The sequence below is a fragment of the Mesoplodon mirus genome (genome assembly GCF_964341445.2).
Source record: "Mesoplodon mirus genome assembly, chromosome: 4".
NCBI lineage: Eukaryota > Metazoa > Chordata > Mammalia > Artiodactyla > Ziphiidae > Mesoplodon > Mesoplodon mirus.
In genome coordinates, this window is record NC_138979.1 from 95,793,181 (window position 1) to 95,817,485 (window position 24,305).

General features: G+C 46.0%; 1 protein-coding gene across 2 annotated transcripts; it reads left to right on the forward strand.

The window, feature by feature from the left end:
* Nucleotides 1–108: 108 nt before the first annotated feature.
* On the forward strand, nt 109–23,863 carry HDC (histidine decarboxylase; the record flags this gene model as incomplete). 2 transcript variants are annotated; one of them, XM_082618442.1, is made up of 12 exons in its annotated part: nt 109–139; nt 2,670–2,842; nt 6,332–6,445; nt 7,863–7,985; nt 10,249–10,383; nt 10,633–10,776; nt 11,247–11,313; nt 12,190–12,352; nt 12,428–12,518; nt 18,072–18,170; nt 22,727–22,828; nt 22,964–23,863. In XM_082618442.1, 12 exons carry the CDS (start codon nt 109–111, stop codon nt 23,705–23,707), a joined length of 1,986 nt encoding a protein of 661 aa, XP_082474568.1. In that variant the 3' UTR covers nt 23,708–23,863. The 2 variants fall into 2 exon arrangements, with proteins under 2 accessions (XP_082474568.1, XP_082474569.1); XM_082618443.1 differs by lacking the exon at nt 18,072–18,170.
* Between the last annotated feature and the right edge of the window lie 442 nt (nt 23,864–24,305).

Sequence of the window (24,305 nt, forward strand, 5' to 3'; positions counted from 1 at the left end):
AGAGGAGAACCCTTTAAATAAAGGGCGCACATGGGCTGCCCAGGAGCACACCCTCCACACCCTCCACTCCTCCGTGTTGTCTGTGAGAAGGAGCCAAGCCCCAGGGAGATGTTGGAGCCTGAGGAGTACAGAAGGAGAGGTGAGCACGGGCATCCCTGGCCCTCTTCCCTGCTGCCACTCTTGTAGGAACTGCTGCTTAGATTTTGGGGTATCTTTTTTTTTTTTTTTTTTTTGCGATACGCGGGCCTCTCACTGTTGTGGCTTCTTCCGTTGCAGAGCACAGGCTCTGGGCGCGCAGGCTCAGCGGCCATGGCTCACAGGCCCAGCCGCTCCGCGGCATGTAGGATCCTCCCAGACCGGGGCATGAACCCGTGTCCCCTGCATTGGCAGGCGGACTCTCAACCACTTCACCACCAGGGAAGCCCTTTGGGGTATCTTTTGACTGGAGTGTTAGAATTGCCTTCTGAGAGCTGGCTTCCACAAAATTTTTCCTGAGAAGGGAATGTGGGATCAGGGTTTAAAACTCTTCTCAACCTCTCTTTCATCCTCCCCCTCATACACCAACTCTCATGTGCGTCCACACTACTGTGCCAGACTTTTCCTTTCTTCTTTCCCACGGAATAGGGGATTTGAGTTTCTGAAATACTAAATGGGTAAAGGGGGATTATTCATGTTCTGAAGTAGAAAAGAATTTCCCTAAGTCTTCTGCAGTCATGCAAAATCTCATCTTCCTTCCTCTTCATTTCTCTATGTGTGAATCTGTCTGTAGAGTTCTTTCATTTAGTCATTCATTCCATAAATATTTAAAGAGCACCTACTCTGTCTCAAGCCTTGTGTGATGAGCAAATCCAAATGTTTATCTTGTCTTCAGGCATGGCTGTCCTAAGAGGGAAAGTAAGTAGTTGCTTATAATTTCTCTCTCCATAAAGTTTTATATCCTCATCCCCTCTAGTAGGTTATTTTGCCTAAAATTTCTTTGCTGTAAGGCGTGGTCCCATGTTAAAATCCAACTTTTCCTCTCTTTCCTCTACCCAGACATAGCTCACTAAGTGGCTATCAGTCTTTTTTAAAAAAAAAAAACCTTTTAATTTTATATTGGAGTATAGCCGGCTAACAATGTTATGATAGTTTCAGCTGCACAGCACAGTGACTCAGCCATACATATACATGTATCCATTCTCCCCCAAACTCCCCTCCCATCCAGGCTGAATGACTATCGGTCTTTACACTTCAGTGGACATTAGCTTATTCCATTGCTTTCCAAAGGCACTCAGCCGAGGGCTGGTGTTGTCAGCTGTGGATGTTTATCCTGTGGATGTTTATCCTGTGAGTGGAACACAAAAACATTCCATATGGTCCCTGGGTAAGTGGAGGGCTAGGTCCAGGGCTCTCAGAACTCTGGAGGGATGCTGCTGCAGTTATGAAAGGCATAGGGCTGTTGGAGGGTTGGAGGAGAGCACAAAGAAGAGAGAAAGGTGCTGGAAGTTTTCACAGTTTTGTCTGGGACTGGTCCTGCTTATAAGAATTTTGTATGAGCTGATGCAGTGGGAAGACATCGGGTTCCCTTTCCTTGTCTCTCTCCCTCTTTCTCCCTCTTTTGCAGGGGGAAGAGGAGTCTAGTGAGTACTAAGGAGGAATGATAGATATTGAGAGAGACACAGAGGGAGAGATGAACACACAGACACAGACACAGAGAGGAAGAGAAGCAATGAGAGAGAGAGAAAAAGAGACAGAGATGAAGAGACAGAGGCTCTGAAGACAGAGACCCTCTCCTGGAGAAATGAAAGGGAAGAAAGAATAGATAATTTGCAGTGGCTTCAAGTATTCAACTTGGCTGGTTTTCTTCCTTATTCTTTTATTCATTCATTTGATAAAATTTGTTGAGCATCTGAAAACTATTCTACGTACTGAGGTATTGGTGGAGGCAGAAGCGAGGGAGATAAGTTGATTAAGACATGGCCCTGCATTTCCCCAAGATTTCAGGCTAGTGCAGGGTTCTTAGTCTGGGCCTATGGTTGTGCTTTGGGGAGTCCATGAACCTCAGAAATTACACACAAAATTGTGTGTATACAAGTCTACCGTTTTAATCAGATTCTCAAAGAAGTTCATGGGTCCAAAAATGTGGGGAATTACTGGTCCAATGGGAATGGTGAACAAATACATTTTTTACCTTTTATCAGAACCTAGTGTGGGAGCTTGCCATCTGTGCCAACAAGGAGTATAGGGGGTGTGTGTGCGTGTGTGCAATTTCTGGATAGAAAGAGCCACAGCGTTTCTACTGAATCTGTAAGGTGATGAATGCATAGACCCTCTGTTTTTTGAGAAGAAAAGAAAGGTGGGAGAGCTGATCAAGATTAATATGGAAAAGGGAAGTGGAGGAAAAAGAAATCCTTTACTTTGGTGTTAGAGCTTGATGCCTTGGAGATTTTCCCTCTTATTCATTTATATAGAGTCACACACTCCCTCCATCATTCATTCACTCCTTTGCACACTTTTAAATTTCTTAATTGAAGACAAGCTGTGTGCTGCGGGTCAGACCCTCCGCCATTCAGCCCATGAATCCATCTCCTTCTTCACCCAGTCTCCTGATCCCGATGCTAGGGCGATGGGTACAAATTGGCCAGGCCCAGTCAGGGGACATGAGCCTGGCTTCTCTGCCTCCCTTGTAGGAAAGGAGATGGTGGATTACATCTGCCAGTACCTGAGCAGCGTGCAGGAGCGGCGGGTGACTCCGGATGTGAGGCCTGGCTACCTGCGGGCCCAGCTGCCCGAGAGTGCGCCCGAGGAGCCCGACAGCTGGGACAGCATCTTTGGGGACATTGAGCGAATCATCATGCCCGGGGTGAGACGCAGTCACCACAGGGTGATTCTGGATGTCGGGGTGTAGGCAGGGGGAGCCGATGGGCCGGGAAAGCCTTGGGTAACCCTAAGATAAGCCCTCAGCCCCTTGGCCCCCGACATCCCAGACTGTCTTCTGGGCATATGAAGGGTCGGGACTTTGACTGAAGTTAGGTTTCTGGTGCCAGGGCTGACCTGTAGAGTTGGGTAGGGAGCAAGACGGAGAAAGGACTGCATCCCAGGGCCTGTCTGACAGAAGGGTGGAAGTCGGATGGGATGAGGTGAGTAGTGAAGATTGGGCCCGAGGGGGAAGGACGAATGTGGGGAGCAAGATGGAGAGAGGAGGTGGGAGATGGTCCCTGAAGCCCCCGTTGGTAGAGCCAGGGAACTCTCCTACAGAATCCTGAGACGTGCCAAAGGGAAGGAGGGAAGCCAAAGCACACCTCTCCGAGGGTACCCCGGTTGTCAGGTTGGGTGGGCCGGGAAGCTGAGCAAGTCCTGGTCAGCCCCCTCCTTTCTCCTCCATGAAGTAGGAACCCCGTCCTTCCTAACCAAGGGAGGTCTCCTGATTGAACTGCTTTTCAAGAGTAGGAAGGAGCTTTCCCTGAATCATCTATACTCTCAGTGACAAGGGGCATAGCCTGGTGACAGTGCTAGTGGGGCCAGGGAACAGACAGAGGCTGGCTGACGCCTGGGGCTTGTGCTGAAGCTGCCGTGTGCTGTGACAATGTCCCCGACCACCAGGAGCTGGGCCAGGCGCTCCTGCTGAAAGTGTACCATCCTCCTCTCACGGAAGGGCTGCCTTTTATTGTGCTCCATGCCACGTGCCAGGCACTGTACTAGCCACATGGTAGACTGGCTTGTTTTATCCCCAAATGACCTTACGATCCATGTTTCATGAAGAAACTGAGGCTCAGAGAAGTTAGTTGTCTTCCCAGAGTCACAGGTCTCCCTGCTTGGGGCACTGGTGTCATGAACAATGTGTGTCCAGCAGCTCTTCCCCAGGATGACTTGATATTTGCTCCCATCATCCCCAAAGAGCTTTGGACTTGGATGTGACAGAAATACACCTGGAGGAGGGGGTGAGATATTTCTGTTTTCTTTCAAACACAGACAGAAAGTGACGGCAAGTTTGTACAAAGCCAAATATTCATCTCTCTCTGATCATTCAGCCTATTTTGTAAGCATATTTTGAAAATTTCGGCATCAGTAAAACTCTACCAGGGAGGCTAGCTCCCCGATAAGATTATCTCGTGGATTTCATTCTGTAAAATGTAATCTGTGAAGGGGCCAACCGTAATTTGGTAGTGACACTGAAAGCAGCTGTCAGAAGAGATGGAAATGAGCTGATTCATTAAACTGAAAGAAATTCCAGCAGTTGCTGGGGGTACGATTAAAGAGGCTCATTTCTGGACCAAGAGGTCTGTCTGTTTTGATAAGCATTCCTCTGGCTTATCTTATCTTATGTATCTTATTAGAACAGACAATTGCCTCTTGATAGGGCCAGGAGGTGGAAGTCCTTCTCCGGGGTTTCCAAAATGCTGTCACTAGTCACATCAGTAATGAAGACCCAATCTTTCATCTCATCTCTCAGGCTGCACCAGCCTCTGAGAGTTGGCCTGAAAGCCGTTGGCCCTTTGCTTTCTCATCAGGGTCAGCACCTCCTTTAAAACTGGATTAATTTTCCCCTCCATGCCACCTCCTGGATACAAGGAGAAGAAAAACTGTCTTTTTGCTTTAATTCCAACCCTGGTTAGAGAAACCCCACCTACTCTTCATGAGGGAGGGTGAGGAGAGCAAGGGGAGAAGGCAGGGTGCCGTCCTGCTTAGGTGCTGGGCTCCAGAGTCAGGCAGCCCTGGGTTTCTGACATCTGTCCCTATGAGGTGTACGTGATCATGGGGATGTTGTCTCTCTCCACCAGCTCCAACTGTTATCTGTAAAACAGGGATAATGTTAGAACCTACCTAATAGGAGTGCTGTGAGAATTAAACAAGATAAAGCATAGAAAGTGGAAGATATTTTCATTACCTATGACGCCGTCTGCCTGGTGAAGGTTGGAGGATGAGGTCTGATTATCTGAGTCAAGTCAGGATATGTGATATGTCCATCACCATGTGATTAGCATACCGTTAACATTAGTGCTTTACATTTTACAAATTTCCTCCCAGGCTGATCCACACAACAACCCCAGGAGACAGGGTTTATTTTATGATGAGGAACTGAGGTTGAGAGAGGTGCAGGGGAGGATCCTGGTTTTATGAGGTGGGAATTGGATGAAAAATTTGGGATTCCCCCCCGCTTAGGAAAAAAAATTAAGAATGGATCTTGAAAGAGACCCATGCAAACATGGGACCTTGACGCTTAAGTTCATTAGCTTCACAATAAGTCTACGGGGTCACACAGCTGGTTACGGCAGGGGTAGGACTGGAACCTGTGTCCTTGGGCTTAAATCTTACGCTCCTTCTACCATACACACTGTCCAGGACACCGTCCTTGCTCTTAAAGGGTTAAAGGGATTTGTGTACATGAAATAACTCGATAATACACTAAAATGTTATCTCATGAGTTCTCAGTAGCGTGAAACATCTCGAATGAGAACATTCCATGGGCTTGCGGGAAGGGATCAAAGGCAGATGGGGACCTGGGGAAGGGTTCATGGAGGAAATGAATATTTAGTGGCTTTCTAAGAGTTAGCAGATTTTGAAAGGTCCCATCTGTATGAGAAGTGCCTTGCTGTCAGGGGACACAGCTTTGCTCAAAGACATGAATGCAGATACCAACAGGGTATGATTGTAGAACAGTGAGATGAAGCCAGATTAGATAATCAGTGCGGCCAATGAGCCACCGAAAATGTTTCCGAGAGCAGTTGTAGGAGGCCCTTCCTGTCCACGGGCCCCTCCTTTCCTCCAGTTAATCTAACTGTGGGCTCAAGGGTTAACCTGGAGGCAGTTTCCCATGCCCTTTGGCTGGCACTTCTGTCTTCTAGTCTCCTCTCTCCGTCCCCACTGGGAAGCTAAGGACAGCTTTGAACCCAGGCACACTGGCCCTCTGCAAGAGTGCATGCCCAAAGAACTCTGGATACTTTTTGCAAGAGACTGGATGAGACAAGCAACCTGCTCTTCCAGAGTTCACAGTCTCCCCTTCCTCTTATTACTGGGTAGGAGCAGTGTGGGGGGTAAGCTTTGGAGACTAATGCAAACACTACCCAGAATCCACAACTCTAATTCCCATAGCAATTTTCATCTCGCATATTCCCTTCTGGTCTCTGCATGTGTGCAAAGCTCCACTGATGAGCTAGCTCATCAGAAACGTGGGTGGCAAGAACACTGTGACTATGCCTTACTTTTATGGATTTGTGTCACTTGTTGGTTGTCTTAAAAGTGTCAGCCAGTCTCTAGAGTGGGTGCTGCCCCTTGCCAGGGAGGGTCTCTGGAAGAGGAAAGCCTCCGGTAGCTGCCCCTGGTGCCACCCGTGTACATGCTCTGCTTCCAGGTGGTACACTGGCAAAGCCCTCATATGCACGCCTACTACCCAGCTCTCACCTCTTGGCCATCACTGCTGGGAGACATGCTGGCTGATGCCATCAACTGCTTGGGATTTACCTGGGTGAGTAACCATGGCTGCAGCTATAACCAGTGGAAAAGGGGACATGGCAGGAAGTGAAATTCTGGGGCAGACATATTTTGTCCGGATCTCTGAACAGGGTTTCAAGTTAAATATTAACAATGGCTACATTACTTGAGCTTAAGCTTTATATAAATGATCTCATCTTATTCTTTAACCCTGTGAAATTATGAGTAGTGGCCCCATTTTGTAGGGGCAAATTAAGAAATGAAGGCTGAGCTATTTGTAATGAGGTGGATAGACCTAGAGTCTGTCATACAGAGTGAAGTAAGTCAGAAAGAGAAAGACAAATACCGTATGCTAACACATATATATGGAATTAAAAAAAAATGTCATGAAGAACCTAGGGGTAAAACGGGAATAAAGACTCAGACCTACTTGAGAATGGACTTGAGGATATGGGGAGGGGGAAGGGTAAGCTGTGACAAAGCGAAAGAGAGGCATGGACATATATACACTACCAAAGGTAGATAGATAGTGGGAAGCAGCCGCATAGCACAGGGAGATCAGCTCGGTGCTTTGTGACCGCCTGGAGGGGTGGGATGGGGAGGGTGGGAGGGAGGGAGATGCATGAGGGAAGGGATGTGGGAACAGATGTATATCTATGACTGATTCACTTTGTTATAAAGCAGAAACTAATAAAAAAAAAGAAAAAAAAAAAGAACTGAAGGCTTAAGTAATTTATCTCCTCAAGACCAAATAGTTCATCGAGACAGAGATGAGATTTAGACCAAGATCTTGTTATTGCCACAATTTGTTACACTCTCTAAACACTTTGGTGCCTGTGGGTACAACGTTCCTCTTGCTCTTGTCTTTGAGGGGTTAGGGATATGCCCTAAGGCTTCCCTTAATAACCCCTTAAGCACCAATCAGCTTTAAATTCTGTCACAAGCCTCCTAGAACAGCTCTCTATTTTAAGCCTGAACTGTTATAGGATGTGTGTGTGTGTGTGTGTGTGTGTGTGTGTGTGTGTGTGTGTGTAGGGGTGGGTGGGTGGAGTGGGTTGGAAGCTGGGAGACTTGCTATCTTTTCCGGGAGGAAGTGTTTTCTTTCTTAGTCTTAAAACTTCCCCCTGGCCTTTAGAATGCTTTTCAGCTGGGTATTTTAGGGACTTGGGGGGCCAAATGGAAGCAATCATTTCTAGGGCTGTTCTTCCATTGGGCCTTGGAGTCACAGGAGAATCCACCTAATTGAGGATGGCATGAACCAAAGCCCCACATTCTTTCCCCTTTCTGGTTTGGCAGAGGATGAAGGCACCACAGGACCTAAAAGTGATGCCTTTTCCAGGGACAAGACAGGCCTGGGGAGGGTCAAGGCAGAGACGGATGTGTTTCTGGGGCTGGTGGGGACATCTTGGTGCCCTGGGGCAATCCAGATGACATTGTTTTCCCTCTTTCAGGCTTCCAGCCCTGTGTGCACGGAACTGGAGATGAATGTCATGGACTGGCTGGCAAAAATGCTGGGACTTCCAGAGCACTTCCTGCACCACCACCCTGGCAGCCAGGGGGGAGGCGTCTTGCAGGTGCCTCCATTGGCAAAGCTCTTCCTAGCATAGGGACTAAGTAGGGAAAGATAAGCCAAACTTGCCCGGGTGATTCTCATGTTTTCCATGCAGTTTCCCCCATGTCACTCACACCACCACCATCCCTGCCAGCACCAGCACCATCACCATCATAACTGTCATGACTGACACCACCATCACTCACACCACGAGCTCCACCACAGTCCCCACTCCCACCTTTGCTGCCACTACCATCTTGGCTTCCATTGCCTTTATACCATGGCCACAACTGTCTCCACTCTTCTTTTAGTTTTTCTTTGAAAAAAATTAAAAAGTCAACACATTATCACATTTCTAGTATTACTTGATTCAAGTTTCTTAGTTTATAATCTGACATCTCCCCTCTCTTGTCCCATTTTACACCTTATGGTAAGTAGACAAGAGAAGGCAAGTAGAGACTTCTTTCCCTCCCTCTTAGGTCCAGGAGATTTTTGTCAGTGAGAGAAATTAACAATATAGATCGACGTATCTTATAATCCTGTCTTTTGAATATCTGTCAAATGACAGTTGTTCAAATATTTCTTTTTTTATCAAGAGTAGTGCAGCATAGTGGAGCTTGAGGGGTGCCTCCTGTAGACTGTGCACGTTGCTAGGTACTTTTGCATCTATAAACCCTTGCCATTCATGAGGGTTTGGTTCTGAGACCTTTGAGAACCCCCAAATTCTTGAATTATTCTGTCATGTGTAATTTTCTTGATCTTATGATATATAAGATAGAGAAATAATAATAATAATAATTCCTTCAAAAGGTGGATGTGAGGATTCAAAGATTTCTTCTATTAAATAAAAATAGCCATGCTGCCCTGAGATGAGAACTGGAAAGTTTGCTGGGCCCATTTGCTAAGTGACTCCCTCTCTCACTCCAGTCTTGTACCAAGATTAAAATCTGACCCTCACAAGAAAGACAAATTACTGCATGTTGTGGACCTTCTGTTAGATAGTTATAGCTTCAAATATTATATCTGGAAAAACATGCTAAATGCCTGCTGGGCATGATCTTGCTTTGCATCTAATTATCTCAAGAACCCTGTAGGTAAATAGTGTCATCCCCAAGTTTTGACATAGGAGCACTGAAGCTCAGAGAGGTTAAAAACTTGCTCCAGGTCACACGGCTAGCTGGTAAGTAGAAGAATGAGGATTCAAACCTGACCCTGTCTAAATCCAAACCATGCTTTCTCCTGTATCCATCAGCCACATGAACTTGGTTTAGTTCTGTAACCTCTCTGAGCATCACTATTCTCATAGGTAGACAGGAATCACAAGTGTCGCAGGTTTGATGAGGAGCAAATGCGATAGCAGGAAGTGTTTTGTGAACTATGAATAGCTATACAGATGGAAGGTGGTATTATTACATTATTATTACTATTCTGCTGGCTTCCTTACTGTGGAGTAATTTTCAGCCACTGAATATCTTGTGGGATCTGGTCTATAGCATTTCCTGTGACACAGTCTCTAGGCTTTTCAGCAGGGAGCAATCAGCTGTAGGTCACCTAAGGATTTCAAGAAGCAAAGACACCAAAGACTGAGCAAATGAATGATGAGAAACCATCAAGATTTCTGTGAAGTTGCTGAGGTGGCCCCCAGGATTCCCACAATCATGGCCAGAGCAAAATCTTACCCAACCCTTTTTTGGTTAATCAATACTCCCACTCTGGTAGGCAGCTAAAGGGATGCTCTCTATTTTATAAATGGAAACGAGCCTTCTGGAGGGGTAATATTAGCTCAAGGTCACAAGAGCCATCGGCAGCAAAACTGAGGCCAAAGTTATCTCTTAAGTAGGCCAGGACCCTCTCTCTCTCTGGGATATCTCTGTGGAAACAAACTCCATTTCCATACCTAATACACTGAAAGTTCTTTTTTTTTTCTTTTTAACATGGGGAGCGAACATATCTACAAGCAGACTTGTATCTAGCATTCTCTGAACTTTCTCTTTTTGGTCTTTGTGGCCTAATAAAGATGTTGAAAATTTGCTCTCATTACTTCCCTGAAAATTATAGGAGAGGGAGGTGTCCCAGGAATGCATAGGAAGTTGTGAATGTAGAGTAGGCATGTGAGCTGGGGGGAAGGGCAACTCCTTAGGCAGGAGCTGTGTACTTCCTCAGGAACAGCTATTAAACACACACACACACACACACACACACACACACACACTCCTTCAAAACGTGGGGCAGTTTCCAAGGGAATACATGGAGAGGCTGCCCCTGGGAAACTTCTTCCATTGCAGAGCACAGTCAGTGAGTCCACCTTGATCGCCTTGCTGGCAGCAAGGAAGAACAAAATCCTGGAAATAAAAGCGTCTGAGCCCGGGGCGGATGAGTCTTTCCTGAACGCCCGGCTTGTTGCCTATGCCTCCGACCAGGTGAGTTGCCCAACAGAAGCCAAACCTTCAGGTAGGGCTTGGCTTCTGGAGTCTTAGTCCTTGAGTGATTTCCCTGAGGACATGAGCCTGCTGGGTTCAGGACAGCCCAGGCCTCAGAGGTTGTCCAAGGAACCCTGGAGGAAGACAAACGTCAAATGTTGTGTTTGCTTGCCTTCGTCTGGTGTCAGCAGTTTCTGGGAGTGCTCATTCCAGGATGACTCTGCTAACAGCTTCCCATTGTCCTTCTAGGCCCACTCCTCGGTGGAAAAGGCTGGTTTGATTTCTCTGGTCAAGATGAAATTTCTGCCTGTGGATGACAACTTCTCACTCCGAGGGGAAGTTCTTCAGAAAGCCATCGAGAAGGACAGAGAGCAGGGCTTGGTGCCTGTCTTTGTAAGTCAGACCATGTTCTGAGCTTAGAATGATAGAGCTGGGAGGTGAGGAAGGAATTTTGGCAGAATTCAGGTAAGTAACATGCTGCAAACAAGAGCAGACAGGTCCTCAAATACAGTGTTTTACAAATTATGAGTTAGTGTGTTAGGAAAAAAATGTTTTGGGTCAGAACCAACATTAAAAGAAGAAAACAAAAAAGAAATAGAACGGAAAATATGAGAGTACGTTCCTGTGTTGAGAATATGCATTGTTTGGTAAAACTTTTATTTCAAATACACATGTGTATATGTCCCAGGTTGCTATACAAAATGTATTTCTTACTGTGGGTCATGGTAAAATACAGTATGAAACATACCCTGTTCTAGTGGGATGGATGGGGTTGATAATATCTGTGATGAAATCTTTTTTTTCAGGCCGAATGTGTCACACGAGCCCACCTTCCCATGTTAACTTCCTCTGTTTTCCTCCAGGTCTGTGCCACACTGGGGACCACTGGGGTCTGTGCATTTGACTGCCTGTCAGAGCTGGGCCCCATCTGTAAGTATCTGCCCTGTCTGGCTAGGAAGACAAGTAATGAGTTTTAAAATGTTCCCTAGAGCAAGAGCCTGAAAGCAGCTCAGTGCAATTCTCTGGTCCCTCCATGGTCAATGCACAGAGCGTAGGAAGAGCCACCAGAGGTCATGAGTACCTTCTTGCAGGCAGCCACGTCACTGCTTTTCCCAGTGGTGGGACCAAGGGTTAGAGCTGACCCCCTTGCATCCTGTCCTCAGAGGCAACAGTGGGAGGACCTCAGGTCTCTCACTCTCTCACTTGTATGTTGAAATCTGCTTAAAGCAGGACATATCCAAAACACAGGGTGAGTGAGTCATAGTGGAATATTTTCTAGTCTAGGCTGAGAAAATGAAAATGAAAAGGTAGGGTAAGGGAAACCATGGGGTGAGGGGGAGATAAAGGCAGAAAAGAAACCCAAATGTGATTGTTCAAAATCCTCAAGTGAGAAACCCACTAGGAAAGAGAGACACCCCCTCTCTAACATTTGTATTAGATGCATTAACATTGCTCTCTGGGCCAGTGGTAAGGTGGTTTCTGTTCCAGAAAGCTCTGGGTGGAGGCCAAGACGGTGTCGACCCTCTCATCAGTGAGAGAAGAGGCCAGGGTGAGGCTCTGTAGGCTTTCCCTGCAGGGGTGGCCGTGCCTCGCTCAGCCCCACTCCTTGCACTGATACCCTCCCCCCATGTCCACATGCCTCCGTGTCTCATTCAGCCATGGGCATCTTTTCCCAGCCCTTCCCTTGCAGCCCCCCAGCTGGATGGGCCAGGCAAGAGACGCCTTTTAGCTGGCTGGTGGCAACCCACTCCCGCCCCCAGTGACACCCCCAGTGCCACCCCCAGTAGGTGATGTTTGCCTCCTCAGGTGCCAACGAGGGGCTGTGGCTCCACATCGATGCTGCCTACGCAGGCACTGCCTTCCTGTGCCCTGAGTTCCGGGGGTTTCTGAAGGGCATCGAGTACGCCGATTCCTTCACCTTTAATCCTTCCAAGTGGATGATGGTGCACTTTGACTGTACTGGGTTCTGGTGAGTGTGGCAGCCAAGCTCCCAGCCTGTGGGAAAGCCATCCTCAGCTACTAATGCCCATTTGGAAACCCACAGGGTCAAGGACAAGTACAAGCTGCAGCAGACCTTCAGCGTGAACCCCGTCTACCTCAGGCACGCCGACTCGGGTGCGGCCACCGACTTCATGGTGAGTGGCCAGGAACGGGCAACATGGCAGCCTCTGAGATGGAAATGGCCTGAGTCTGATGAGGGTCTCCGTCCCTCACACTATGAGCCCATCCCATAATATTGCCACTGTGTACCTTTGGTTTCAAGCTGTGCCTAAGCATATAGAATGAAACCCAGAAAACTTTAAAAACCCTAGAGAATGAAACCAACCTTTGAGGTAGGATGCGAGTTTCCTGAGTATTTGTGGCATTTAAAAATTCTCCCAATTTCCTTCTCCCTCTGTCCTGGATATCTTCTCTGCTCACTCCCAAGCAGCAGGGCAGGGTGGAGAATTTCCATGGATAGGAAAAGAGGCTCCTTCCTTAAACTGTTTTCATCCTTTTGTCCCCATCGAGGCACTGTGGGAGGCTCCACGGTGGGGATGGGGCAATAGTTATCCTTCCTGAGGTTCTAGATGCCTTCAAGCATTCCTGCCTTGCCCACTAGCTGCACCTCAATCTCTCGACCCTGCCCACATTCTCAATCTGTACTATCTCTTGGGGTAACAACTTCTTCAGATTTACTCCTCAGTTTGAAAATGAGCCCTTCCTTTAATTGTAGGGGAGACAGGGATGTAAACTAATAAGTTACATATAACATGGCCAAGGCTAGGCAGGGTGAGACGAGCTTGATTTGGAATTCCATACCAGCAGTGGGCTTTTGGGAGACATAGTGGACCTCTCTCAGCCTTGACTTTCTCATCTGCAAAATGGGCATGGTGGCACTGATTTCACAAGGTATTGTGAGGCTGCAATGGGAACATACATGTAGATCACTTCTTACTGGGAATGTGGTACATGCTTAATAAATGGTAGGTGTGATATTTCTAAAAGCTCTACTTTTAAGCTGCAGAGATCTGTTATATAACAAAGAGGTTAAAAACACAGATTACCTGTGTTTGAATTCTGGCTCCTCCATTTATTAACTTGTGTAGTCTTGGGCAAATGGCTTAAGCTATTTAGGTTTTCTCATCTGTAAAATGAGGGTGATAATAACAGTACTAGCTTCTTAGTTAGGTTTGCTGTGAGGAATAAATGAATTAATACAGTGAAGCACAGAGAGCAGTGTCTGCCATCTGGGAGTCATTCTTTGTGAAGAGATGGTTCTGTCTTCTCTCCTTGGGCTAAAGTTTCTTGCCCTTTTAGTCCTAAAATAATCACTGCATCATCTCTGGATTATATTGGTTATTCTCCCTCGGACCAGTTCACACTTTCTTTAGATTTTTTTTTTAAAGCCTTTTTATTGGAATTTCAGGCAGTGAGCTTGTAGTGGTTGGGGAGAACCCTCCAAAGGTTGATAAAAATAGAAGAATAATGGTTCTTTCATCTCCACTGCCCTGTCTGATGGGTTTTCAGCACTTTTTTAATTAAAAAAATTTTCACAGCAGCCCAAGGGCCAGATACCTTTAGGGATAATTCTAGGTTTCTCCCCTGAGTGTGAAACAATGCCCATTTTTCTTTTTTTTAAATTAATTAATTTATTTTGGGCAGCATTGGGTCTTTGTTGCTGTGACACGCTTTCTCTAGTTGCATCGAGCGGGGGCTACTCTGTTGCAGTGTGTGGGCTTCTCATCGCGGTGGCTTCTCTTGTTGCGGAACATGGGCTCTAGGCGTGCGGGCTTCAGTAGTTGTGGCTCGCCGGCTCTAGAGCGCAGGCTCAGTAGTTGTGGTGCGTGGGCTTAGCTGCTCCACGGCATGTGGGATCTTCCCCAACCAGGGCTCGAACCCGTGTCCCCTGAATTGGCAGGTAGATTCTTAACCACTGCACCACCAGGGGAGCCCAATGCCCATTTTTCTATAAGTGAACTTGGATCATTGTAACTTAAGAGCATTTTCTTACCTTGGCCCATTTTGGATTTTATGTTACTTTTTTGTGTTTTTGTTTTTTGTCCGCAACAGTATCTCAGGATCTTTTTGTTGTTCATTCCCATCAGTTTAGAGATTTTACAGTGCTCTCTCTCTTCCAGATCACTTATAAAAATATTAAATTATATTTTTCTTAACACTGGTCCAGAATGTGCTACTTTATCTTTTCCTTCCCTCACCTCTAATCCTATGGATTTAATTTTTAAGTCTCAAAGAAGCTCCTAGAAAACTGAAGTTGCTGTCTGTTATGATCCTGGGGGTCTTCGCTGCTACTTTGCCCCTTGCCCCAAGCTCTTTTTCACCCAGGTGGCTGAAGCTTTAAATAAAAGCTCAGCCATTTTGAGATGAGCCAGAAATAGAGCAGCATCCTGGGAGAGAAGACTTAGGGACTTCATCCCTCGGGCCCTGGAGCCACCTAAAATCAGGGCTAGATTCTTCTGACATCAGGAAGCTCCCTCACCTCCGCCCAACTAGGGAGGGGGAATTGTCTTGTTCTTGGCTGTGAGACCGGCAAAACCTTGAAAGGATGCAGAGGAGACTTGGGAATGGCTTGAGTTAATGAAGAGCCATGTCCAAATTTCCTGCTCCAGCAGAAAAATATCTGCTAGAGCCACCCTGCTGGGTCAGCATGGATTGGTTTTGGAATACTGACAAGAGGAACAACTGGGGATATGGTCAGACTGTAAAGAAATCAAAATTAAAATCATCTCTGCCTCTCATTTAATTGGCTCGTGAATTATTGTAGTCAATTGGCCATAACCATCTGGAAAACAATGTTTTCAGAGGTCACTATTATCCATTCATTAGTCTCCATCTGGAGTGTCCATCTAACAAAGGGTGGAGTTGACGCTCTCCCTGTTACAGGGAAAAGAAAGTCCCCATGCTGGTCCTCAACCCTGGAGTTTTTTGCTTGGAAATCAAAGGCTTAGTGCTTGATATAGAGAAACATTGTCCATCAACTATGTTGATGTTGGACAAGGGGTCATGTCCAAACTGTGCCTGGGTCAGGAAACTGGGGCAAAGGATGAAGGTGTGCACAGTTTTGAGGATTAGGCAATCCTGTAGAGGAACAGATAAATATTCGATGGGAAAAATATTTATTTTTAGTCAACAGAAATTGTGGTGATGCTTTCTGACATTTGAGGAAGAGGTCATTAGAAATCACACTACTCATCAGAATAATTGCAAATGTGTGCTAAACCCTTTGCTCTGTTTACAGATCTGAGAAATCGATTTGGAATTGGTTTGAAAATTTTCAGACCTTTGGTGCCTGCAACCTTGAACTTTAAGCTCTGTTGAATTTGGTCATCAGGAACAGAGGGTCAGTTTTAGTCTAACAAAGTCCGAGATATAGATGTTTATTTGCAGTCTGAGGGCTGGTGTCCTCCTGAGGGCATAGAACGTCACAGGAAAAATAAAGTCAGGACATTGAAATTAAATAATAATCATCTTGGTTCTAGGCAGAAACACCATTGTGATTTGTGGCTCACATTTTTATCATCTAAATAGCCAGGACTAATTGACAACTTCCTGTGAAGCTCTTCACCCTGGTTCTCCTCACACCACATCCCTGGAGGTGCTGTTCATTCTTTGTCTTACGAGGAGCCAGTGAGGCGACAATGCTCAAGTAAGAGGTAGAGATGGAGGAGAAACCCAGGTCTGTGAGGCTCCAACATCTGAGCTCTTGAACCCTATACTTTACATTTTTGTGGGGAAGAGAAATCAAACTCTATTTTCTGCTATTCAAGGTAGCTTAGGTTCTTTTTTTTTTTTTAATTTTTTTTTTTTTTTTTGGCGGTATGCGGGCCTCTCACTGTTGTGGCCTCTCCCGTTGCGGAGCACAGGCTCCGGATGCGCAGGCCCAGCGGCCATGGCTCACGGGCCCAGCCGCTCCGCGGCATGTGGGATCCTCCCAGACCGGGGCACGAACCCGTATCCCCTGCATCGGCAGGCGGACTCTCAACCACTGCGCCACCAGGGAGGCCCGCTTAGGTTCTTTTAGAGAAAAAACGTATTGCCCCTATCTTGAATTTCAGCCTGGGATGAAATTTTTTTTTTTTTAACATCTTTATTGGAGTATAATTGCTTTACAATGGTGTGTTACTTTCTGCTTTATAACAAAGTGAATCAGTTATACATATACATATGTTCCCGTATCTCTTCCCTCTTGCGTCTCCCTCTCTCCCACCCTCCCTATCCCACCCCTCTAGGTGATCACAAACCACCGAGCTGATCTCCCTGTGCTATGCGGCTACTTCCCACTAGCTAGCTATTTTACGTTTGGTAGTGTATATATGTCCATGCCACTCTCTCACTTTGTCACAGCTTACCCTTCCCCCTCCCCATATCCTCAAGTCCATTCTCCAGTAGGTCTGTGTCTTTATTCCCGTCTTACCCCTAGATTCTTCATGACTTTTTTTTTTCTTAGATTCCATATATACGTGTTAGCATACGGTATTTGTTTTTCTCTTTCTGACTTACTTCACTCTGTATAACAGACTCTAGGTCCATCCACCTCACTACAAATAACTCAATTTTGTTTTTTTTATGGCTGAGTAATATTCCATTGTATATATGTGCCACATCTTCTTTATCCATTCATCTGTCGATGGACACTTAGGTTGCTTCCATGTCCTGGCTATTGTAAATAGACCTGCAGTGAACATTGTGGTACATGACTCTTTTTGAATTATGGTTTTCTCAGGGTATATGCCCAGTAGTGGGATTGCTGGGTCGTATGGTAATTCTATTTTTAGTTTTTTAAGGAACCTCCATACTGTTCTCCATAGTGGCTGTATCAATTTACCTTCCCACCAACAGTGCAAGAGGGTTCCCTTTTCTTCACACCCTCTCCAGCATTTATTGTTTCTAGATTTCTTGATGATGGCCATTCTGACTGGTGTGAGATGATATCTCATTGTAGTTTTGATTTGCATTTCTCTAATGATTAATGATGTTGAGCATTCTTTCATGTGTTTGTTGGCAATCTGTATATCTTCTTTGGAGAAATGTCTATTTAGGTCTTCTGCCCATTTTTGGATTGGGTTGTTTGTTTTTTTGTTATTGAGCTGCATGAGCTGCTTGTAAATTTTGGAGATTAATCCTTTGTCCATTGCTTCATTTGCAAATATTTTCTCCCATTCTGAGGGTTGTCTTTTGGTCTTGTTTATGGTTTCCTTTGCTGTGCAAAAGCTTTTAAGTTCCATTAGGTTCCATTTGTTTATTTTTGTTTTTATTTCCATTTCTCTAGGAGGTGGGTCGAAAAGGATCTTGCTGTGATTTATGTCATACACAAAAATAAACTCAAAATGGATTAAAGACCTAAATGTAAGGCCAGACACTATCAAACTCTTAGAGGAAAACATAGGCAGAACACGCTATGGGATGAAATTTTTAAAGCAGCATTTAAAGCAAAGTGTCTTCTCCTTGGTCCAGGGTCATGGACTTGGTTTCTACCTGTGCTGCTCTTGGACAAGGGTTTGGTCACATGACGAGGAAGCCTTTGTGTATCTTGCCTTGGCTTCTCCTTAGCAACAGCCTTGGGCATCATGGTGACACTGTGCATCCCTGGAGGGTTGTGCAGACAAAAGATGATAAAGCTCAGGAGTGTGTGTGGGAGCAGCAGGGGTCCCTGTCTCTAACCATGGCACTGTGCTCCTTTGTTCTAGCACTGGCAGATCCCCCTGAGCAGGCGGTTTCGCTCTATTAAACTCTGGTTTGTGATCCGGTCCTTCGGGGTGAAGAATCTTCAAGCGCACATCAGACATGTATGTAGTGGGCAGGCCTTGGGAGGAGCCCAGGCTCGCTTTGTGGCCTACTGGGGAGGAAAGCTGGTTTCTGCTCTGCAGACCTTTCCCGGGGGGATGTGTGATGTATGGCTCAGGTGCCTGGGCCTGTTTGTGAGCTCCTGGGACTTGATGATTCAGGGCGGCCATCTATTTGCTAGCTAGAGGATCACTGAGCAGAAGATGACACTGAGGGCTGTCTGGTGTCTGTCCCCCACTTGACTGTCTCACCATCCCTTCTGCTGTCATTGAGCACTGGGGAGGGATGGCCCGAGAGCCTGGTTTGCAGAGAAAGAAATAGAAAGTAAATCAAAGGGCAGCTTGTGGCCAGGGTAGGAGCCTATCTTTTAAAAAATTACTCTGATTGTCATGGCTGTCTGAAAATGTTAGTCACTATTATGGTTATGCCAGAAACAGGGCTCGCCTGGCTTAGACATGTAGACCTGCAAGTCTGGAACAAACATCCCTGCATGATGTCAAGAGGTATTTACTGAAGGCATATTTAGTACAATTTATTTCAACTCAATTCAACAACAAAATTATTGTGCTAGGAAAGAGACCCAGAGGTGAATGAGACAGGCACAGTCCCTCTGTCATAGTCTTCATGGAAGAGGTGGAACTTAACTAAGAATTTTGGTCAGCAGCAATTTTCTCTCATTTTTATGAGTGCCTATGAGAAAGACACAGTTATTGATAAATACAAGAGGGTTACTCCATAGATGTTGGCCTTCGTTCCTCTGCGTGTCTTTCCCTGGCCACCTTTCCTCTAGGGAACTCCGTCCTCATCAAGCAAACACAAGGCCAAATGCAGTGGTTGAATCAGTACGTATGACTGGCTTACTGTTGGTAACTTTACATTTGTTATCAACATCAAGGTGTTGGTCAACTGGATGTTCATCAACGAGTGGCTGTCACCCAGGGACATTAGGCATTTTTGCTCTCTCTCTATCCTCAGACTCGAGACGGGAAAGTAGGTAGCTGGGGGATGAGGTGGTGGAGGTTACAGGTTATCATCTTGTTCCAACTCAGGACTGGATATTCAACGTGCAGGTGCTGGCTAATGACCCTCATGCTGCCTCTCCCAACTCAAAGCCCTGAATTCCCATCGGCTCCCCTTTGCCTACACTAGGCCCAGACTCCTGGGCCTGGCTTTCGAGGACCCAGTTATCAGCCTCTAAGCTCAGGCTTCTCACTGACCCGTTCCAGCTCCATTGTCAGTGTGCCTCTGCACCTTCACCTGTGCAGTGCCCTCTTGGATTGCCCTCTCTTCTCCAAATGTTGCTAATGGATTAAGTTCTGCTTCTCACAGGAGCTCCCCTGACTATTCCATCTGCCCTCGTCTCTGCTTGCTCGGTATTCCTAGGACCACCTACTCAAGCACACCTACAAAACTGAGCTCTAAAAGCTACCAATGTTCCACAAAAGTAAAGGGTGGAACTAAAATGAAGTTGTTTGATGTGAGTTAATTTTATCTCTTCAGCTTGACTGCGATCATAATTATTTTTACTTGCACAGTGTCTTAAAGAAATAACTTATAGGGGTTTCATTAGGTTCTTACAACAATGCTTGGGGCAGTCACCCTGATGAACCCCATTTTATGGATGAGGCTCAGAGATGGTAATTGCCCTGCTTAAGAGAGGAGGGCCTCTTTCTTTACAGTTCTGGGCTATTTTCTATTATGTGAGCTCTTGAAAGTCATATAAAACCAAGTTGTGTATCTCCCTGTTATAAATTAGTGCTTTAGAGAATGGGATATGGGTTTGATTTTTTAGTTCTACCCTTTACTGTTTGGTGACCTTGGACAAATTACTTAAACTTTTCGTGTTTGCCTTCCTAATTTATAAAATGAGAAAATGATAATACCTCTCTCAAAGGTTTATGGTGATGATAAATAATACATGTAGGACTTCCCTGGTGGTGCAGTGGTTGACAGTCCGCCTGCCGATGCAGGGGATGCGGGTTCGTGCCCTGGTCTGGGAAGATCCCACATGCCGTGGAGCAGCTGGGCCCGTGAGCCATGGCCGCTGAGCCTGTGCGTCCGGAACCTGTGCTCCACAACAGGAGAGGCCACAACAGTAGGAGGCCCATGTACCGCAAAAAAAACAACAACAACACGTAAAGCTCTTACTTAGTGCAACACCTAATATTCCACTAAGTACTCAAATATTTCCTATTCCCACTTTCTCTTCCTCCCCCTTCCCCTCCCCCTCTCCTCTTCTCCTTCTTCTTCTTCCTTTCTCCTCCTCCTCGTCCAATTTTTCCTTCTTCTAATGATAATAATTCAGCATTGTCCTCACCATCATCTCCTATCACTTACAATAGGGATTTGTTAACTATTTTTTATTTTTTTATTTTTTTTATTTTTATTTTTTTTGCGGTACGTGGGCCTCTCACTGTTGTGGCCTCTCCCGTTGCGGAGCACAGGCTCCGGACGCACAGGCTCAGCGGCCATGGCTCACGGGCCCAGCCGCTCCGCGGCATATGGGATCCTCCCAGACCGGGGCACGAACCCGTATCCCCTGCATCGGCAGGCGGACTCTCAACCACTGCGCCACCAGGGAGGCCCTTAACTATTTTTTAAAAGGCAGATGGTAAATATTTTTGGCCTTGCAGGCCATATGGTCTCTGTTGTGAGTATTCAAGTCTGTCATTGTAGCACAAAAGCAGCCATACACGGCACATTAACAAATAGGCGTGGCTGTGTTCCAAAGGACTTTATTTACAAAAATGGGTGTGAAGGAGGTGGGGCTCTATTTGGCCTGGGGGCTGCAGTTTGCCCGCCTCTGCCCTAGGATGGTACAGAGCCGTGGTTGTAGCCCTGCTTTCATCTCCCATAAAGGTAAGTGGTTTCTGGTGGCGGGATGCTGCCTGTGCTCTTTCCTCTCTCCTCTGGCCCCTCTTCTCTCTTGTTGCCAAGAGCGTGTGTTACAGGAGACAACAGAGCATGGTAGGGGGTGTGCTTGGTGACCAGAGACCTGCATTCTGCCACTGCTACCTTGGGGATGGCACTTTCCTTTGGCTCTTTCTAGAAAATGAAGAGGTTGAACAAAGATGACTTCTGGCTCTCTTTCCTTGCTCAGAAGTATCAGTTTCATGGTCTTTGGCTAGCCTGATTCTGGATCTGTACCTGAGATGTCTTATTCATGTAGACTTAAGAAACATTTACACAGAAAGATCTCAAAATGGGCAGGACAGGATGGAAATGGGCCTGGAGGGAAGGAGGCACAGGGGAGAATCATGACAAAATTAGAAAGTAAGCTGCAAAAGTATAAAACAGTAAGAAAACATTTAACAGGGTGCTTTCCCAGAGAGAGCCTTATGACTTGACGATGAAAAATGCTTAGGGTAGGGATTGGAGACCATTTTAAACAGACCATGCAGTGGAGAGAGAAAGTGGTTCTGGATCGGGTTTTAGCAACTTGTTAGCTAAATCCTTTGACTTCTCTTGAAAGAGTACCCAGTATGAGAACCAGGTGATAGCAATTACTTAGAAAATATTTTATTGAGATCCTTCTGGATGCCTGGAGAAATTTTTAAAAATGAGAGAAAGGGCAAGTCCTGTCCTTGTTTAGTTAGTAATACTAAGTAAAAAAAATAGGAAATTAAAAAATTATAACTTCAGTGAAAGATTAATATGGTACAAAGCTTTAAAACTTTTTGTGGTAAAATATAGATAACGTAACATTTACAACTTGAACCATTTTTAAGCATACAGTTCAGTGGCATTAAGTACACTCACAGTGTGTGCAACTGTCACTGCTATTTCCAGAACTTTTCCCATCATCCCCAGCAGAAACTCTGTACCCATTAAACAGGTCTAAAGCCTTCTCCATGGTGTACATGAGTATGATATGTAAAAATATGTTCTTTGTGGAATGTCAGAAAAAAGGGGATGAAGGGCATTTGAGGTGAAAAGGTCTGAGAGGCAAGGGGAAGATGTAGACTTAGGATATGGCGGCAGGGCTGCTGACAGCTCACATGGTGCCTTTATGTACAGGAGAAACAAAAGTCTCTTCCTCTGAGCATTTGTAGCCCGTAAGAGGCACCTGGCTGGGAATGCAGAACATGGGCTGGGTTGTGCCCCCTGCTAGCCCTCTTGGCTTGTCTGTAAGCCAAGATATGTGAAGCCGGGATATGAGGGTACATTGCCTTGATGGCAAAGCACACGCCTTCTGGGACTTCCCTGGTGGTCCAGTGGTTAGGACTCTGCGCTTTCACTGCCGAGGGCCCGGGTTCAATCCCTGGTGGGGGAACTAGGATCCCACAAGCCTTCTGGTTCTGGGGGTGGATTGAAAGAGGCCCCTGAGACATGAGTTCTCAAAGTGGAGCTAATGTGACAAGAAATAGGGAGCCATTGGAGGTTTTATAGTCTGGAATATGAGCAAAATCAAATGGAGAAGAAAATCAGGCAGAAGCCACTTAGGTCTCTATAGTTCAAATGTGTGACTGGTTTAAACCCCTTTAACAGTGTGGAAGTTTACGCACGGTCGTCTCTTGCCTGTTATTAATCTCAGTTCTCTCGATGTTCGCAATTCCAGGGTACTGAAATGGCTAAGTATTTTGAATCCCTGGTCAGAAACGAACCTTTCTTTGAAATTCCTGCCAAGAGGCACCTTGGCCTGGTGGTTTTTCGTCTAAAGGTAATGCCATCTTCCATCTCATGTGAAGGATGTTATTTGGTAATTTTCAGCCTCTTGGAAATGTAAATACTGGGCTTCTGGAGATGCTTACAGGGAATGTGATACAGACTTGACTTCTCTTTATCCTTCAAACAGGGTCCTAATTGCCTCACAGAAAGTGTGTTAAAGGAAATAGCTAAAGCTGGCCGTCTCTTTCTCATCCCAGCCACTGTCCAGGACAAGCTGATTATCCGTTTCACTGTGACATCCCAGTTCACCACCAGGGATGACATCCTGAGAGACTGGAATCTCATTCATGATGCTGCCACTCTCATCCTGAGTCAGCATTGTACTTCCCAGCCTAGCCCTCAGGGGGGGAGCCTCATCCCCCAAACCAGGGGCCCCAGAGCCTTGGCCAAGGAACTGTCCTTTCCATCTGTCAGCGGGGCAGGAGATGACCCACCCCAGGCCAGGAAGATCATCAAGCAGCCTCCACATGTGGGAGCCAGTCCCGTGAGAGGGGAAGGCAGCCGCCACCTTGAAACCCTGCTGGACCCACTCGATGACTGCTTTTCAGAAAAGGCCCCAGACCTCACCAAGCACAAGCTGTCCTCCTTCCTGTTCAATTATTTGTCTGTGCAGAATAAGAAGGCAGTGCGTTCCCTCAGTTGCAACAGCGTGCCTGTAGGCGACCAGAAGCCACTGCCCACAGATGGCTCTATGAAGAATGGCGGCTCCTCCCGAGTCAGAATCTTTTCTAGGTTTCCAGAAGAGATGATGATGCTAAAGAAAAGTGCCTTCAAAAAACTAATCAAGTTCTACAGTGTCCCCAACTTTCCTGAATGCAGCTCTCAATGTGGGCTCCAGCTGCCCTGCTGCCCTCTGCAGGCAACAGTTTAGACCAGGGGGTTCAGCCAGAGTCCATGAATGTGTTTCAGGGAGTCTCTGCAGCCCTCAAAATTGTATGCTGAATTTATGTGCTTATATTTATGTGCATTTTTCTTGGGAGAAAACCAATGATTTCTTATCAGATTCTCATAGAAGTTCATGACCTATGATAGGATACAAATAGAGAGTTTAAGCCAGCATGATCCGGAAGATTCCAGCGGGCTGGTCAGAGAGAAAGGGTCTAGGGTGGTGTATTGACAGGCAGCTTCTGTGGTTTAGCTTGTGACACTGAAAGCTTGTGACACTGAAACTTTCAAGTTTCATGAAATATAATGTGGAAATAAATTGTGCTTGTCCCTGAAAAAAACATATCCTGTGTCACTTAATTGACCACTGAAATATTTGTTTTTCTTTTCCATTATGGTTCACTACAGGGTAAAATATAGTTCCCTGTGCTATACAGTAGGACCTTGTTGTTTATCCATTCTATATATAATACATTGCATCTTCTAATCCCAGATTCCCAAACCATCCTCCCCCCTCCCATGCCTTGGCAACCACAAATCTGTTCTCTATGTCTGTGAATCTGTTTCTGTTTCATAGATAAGTT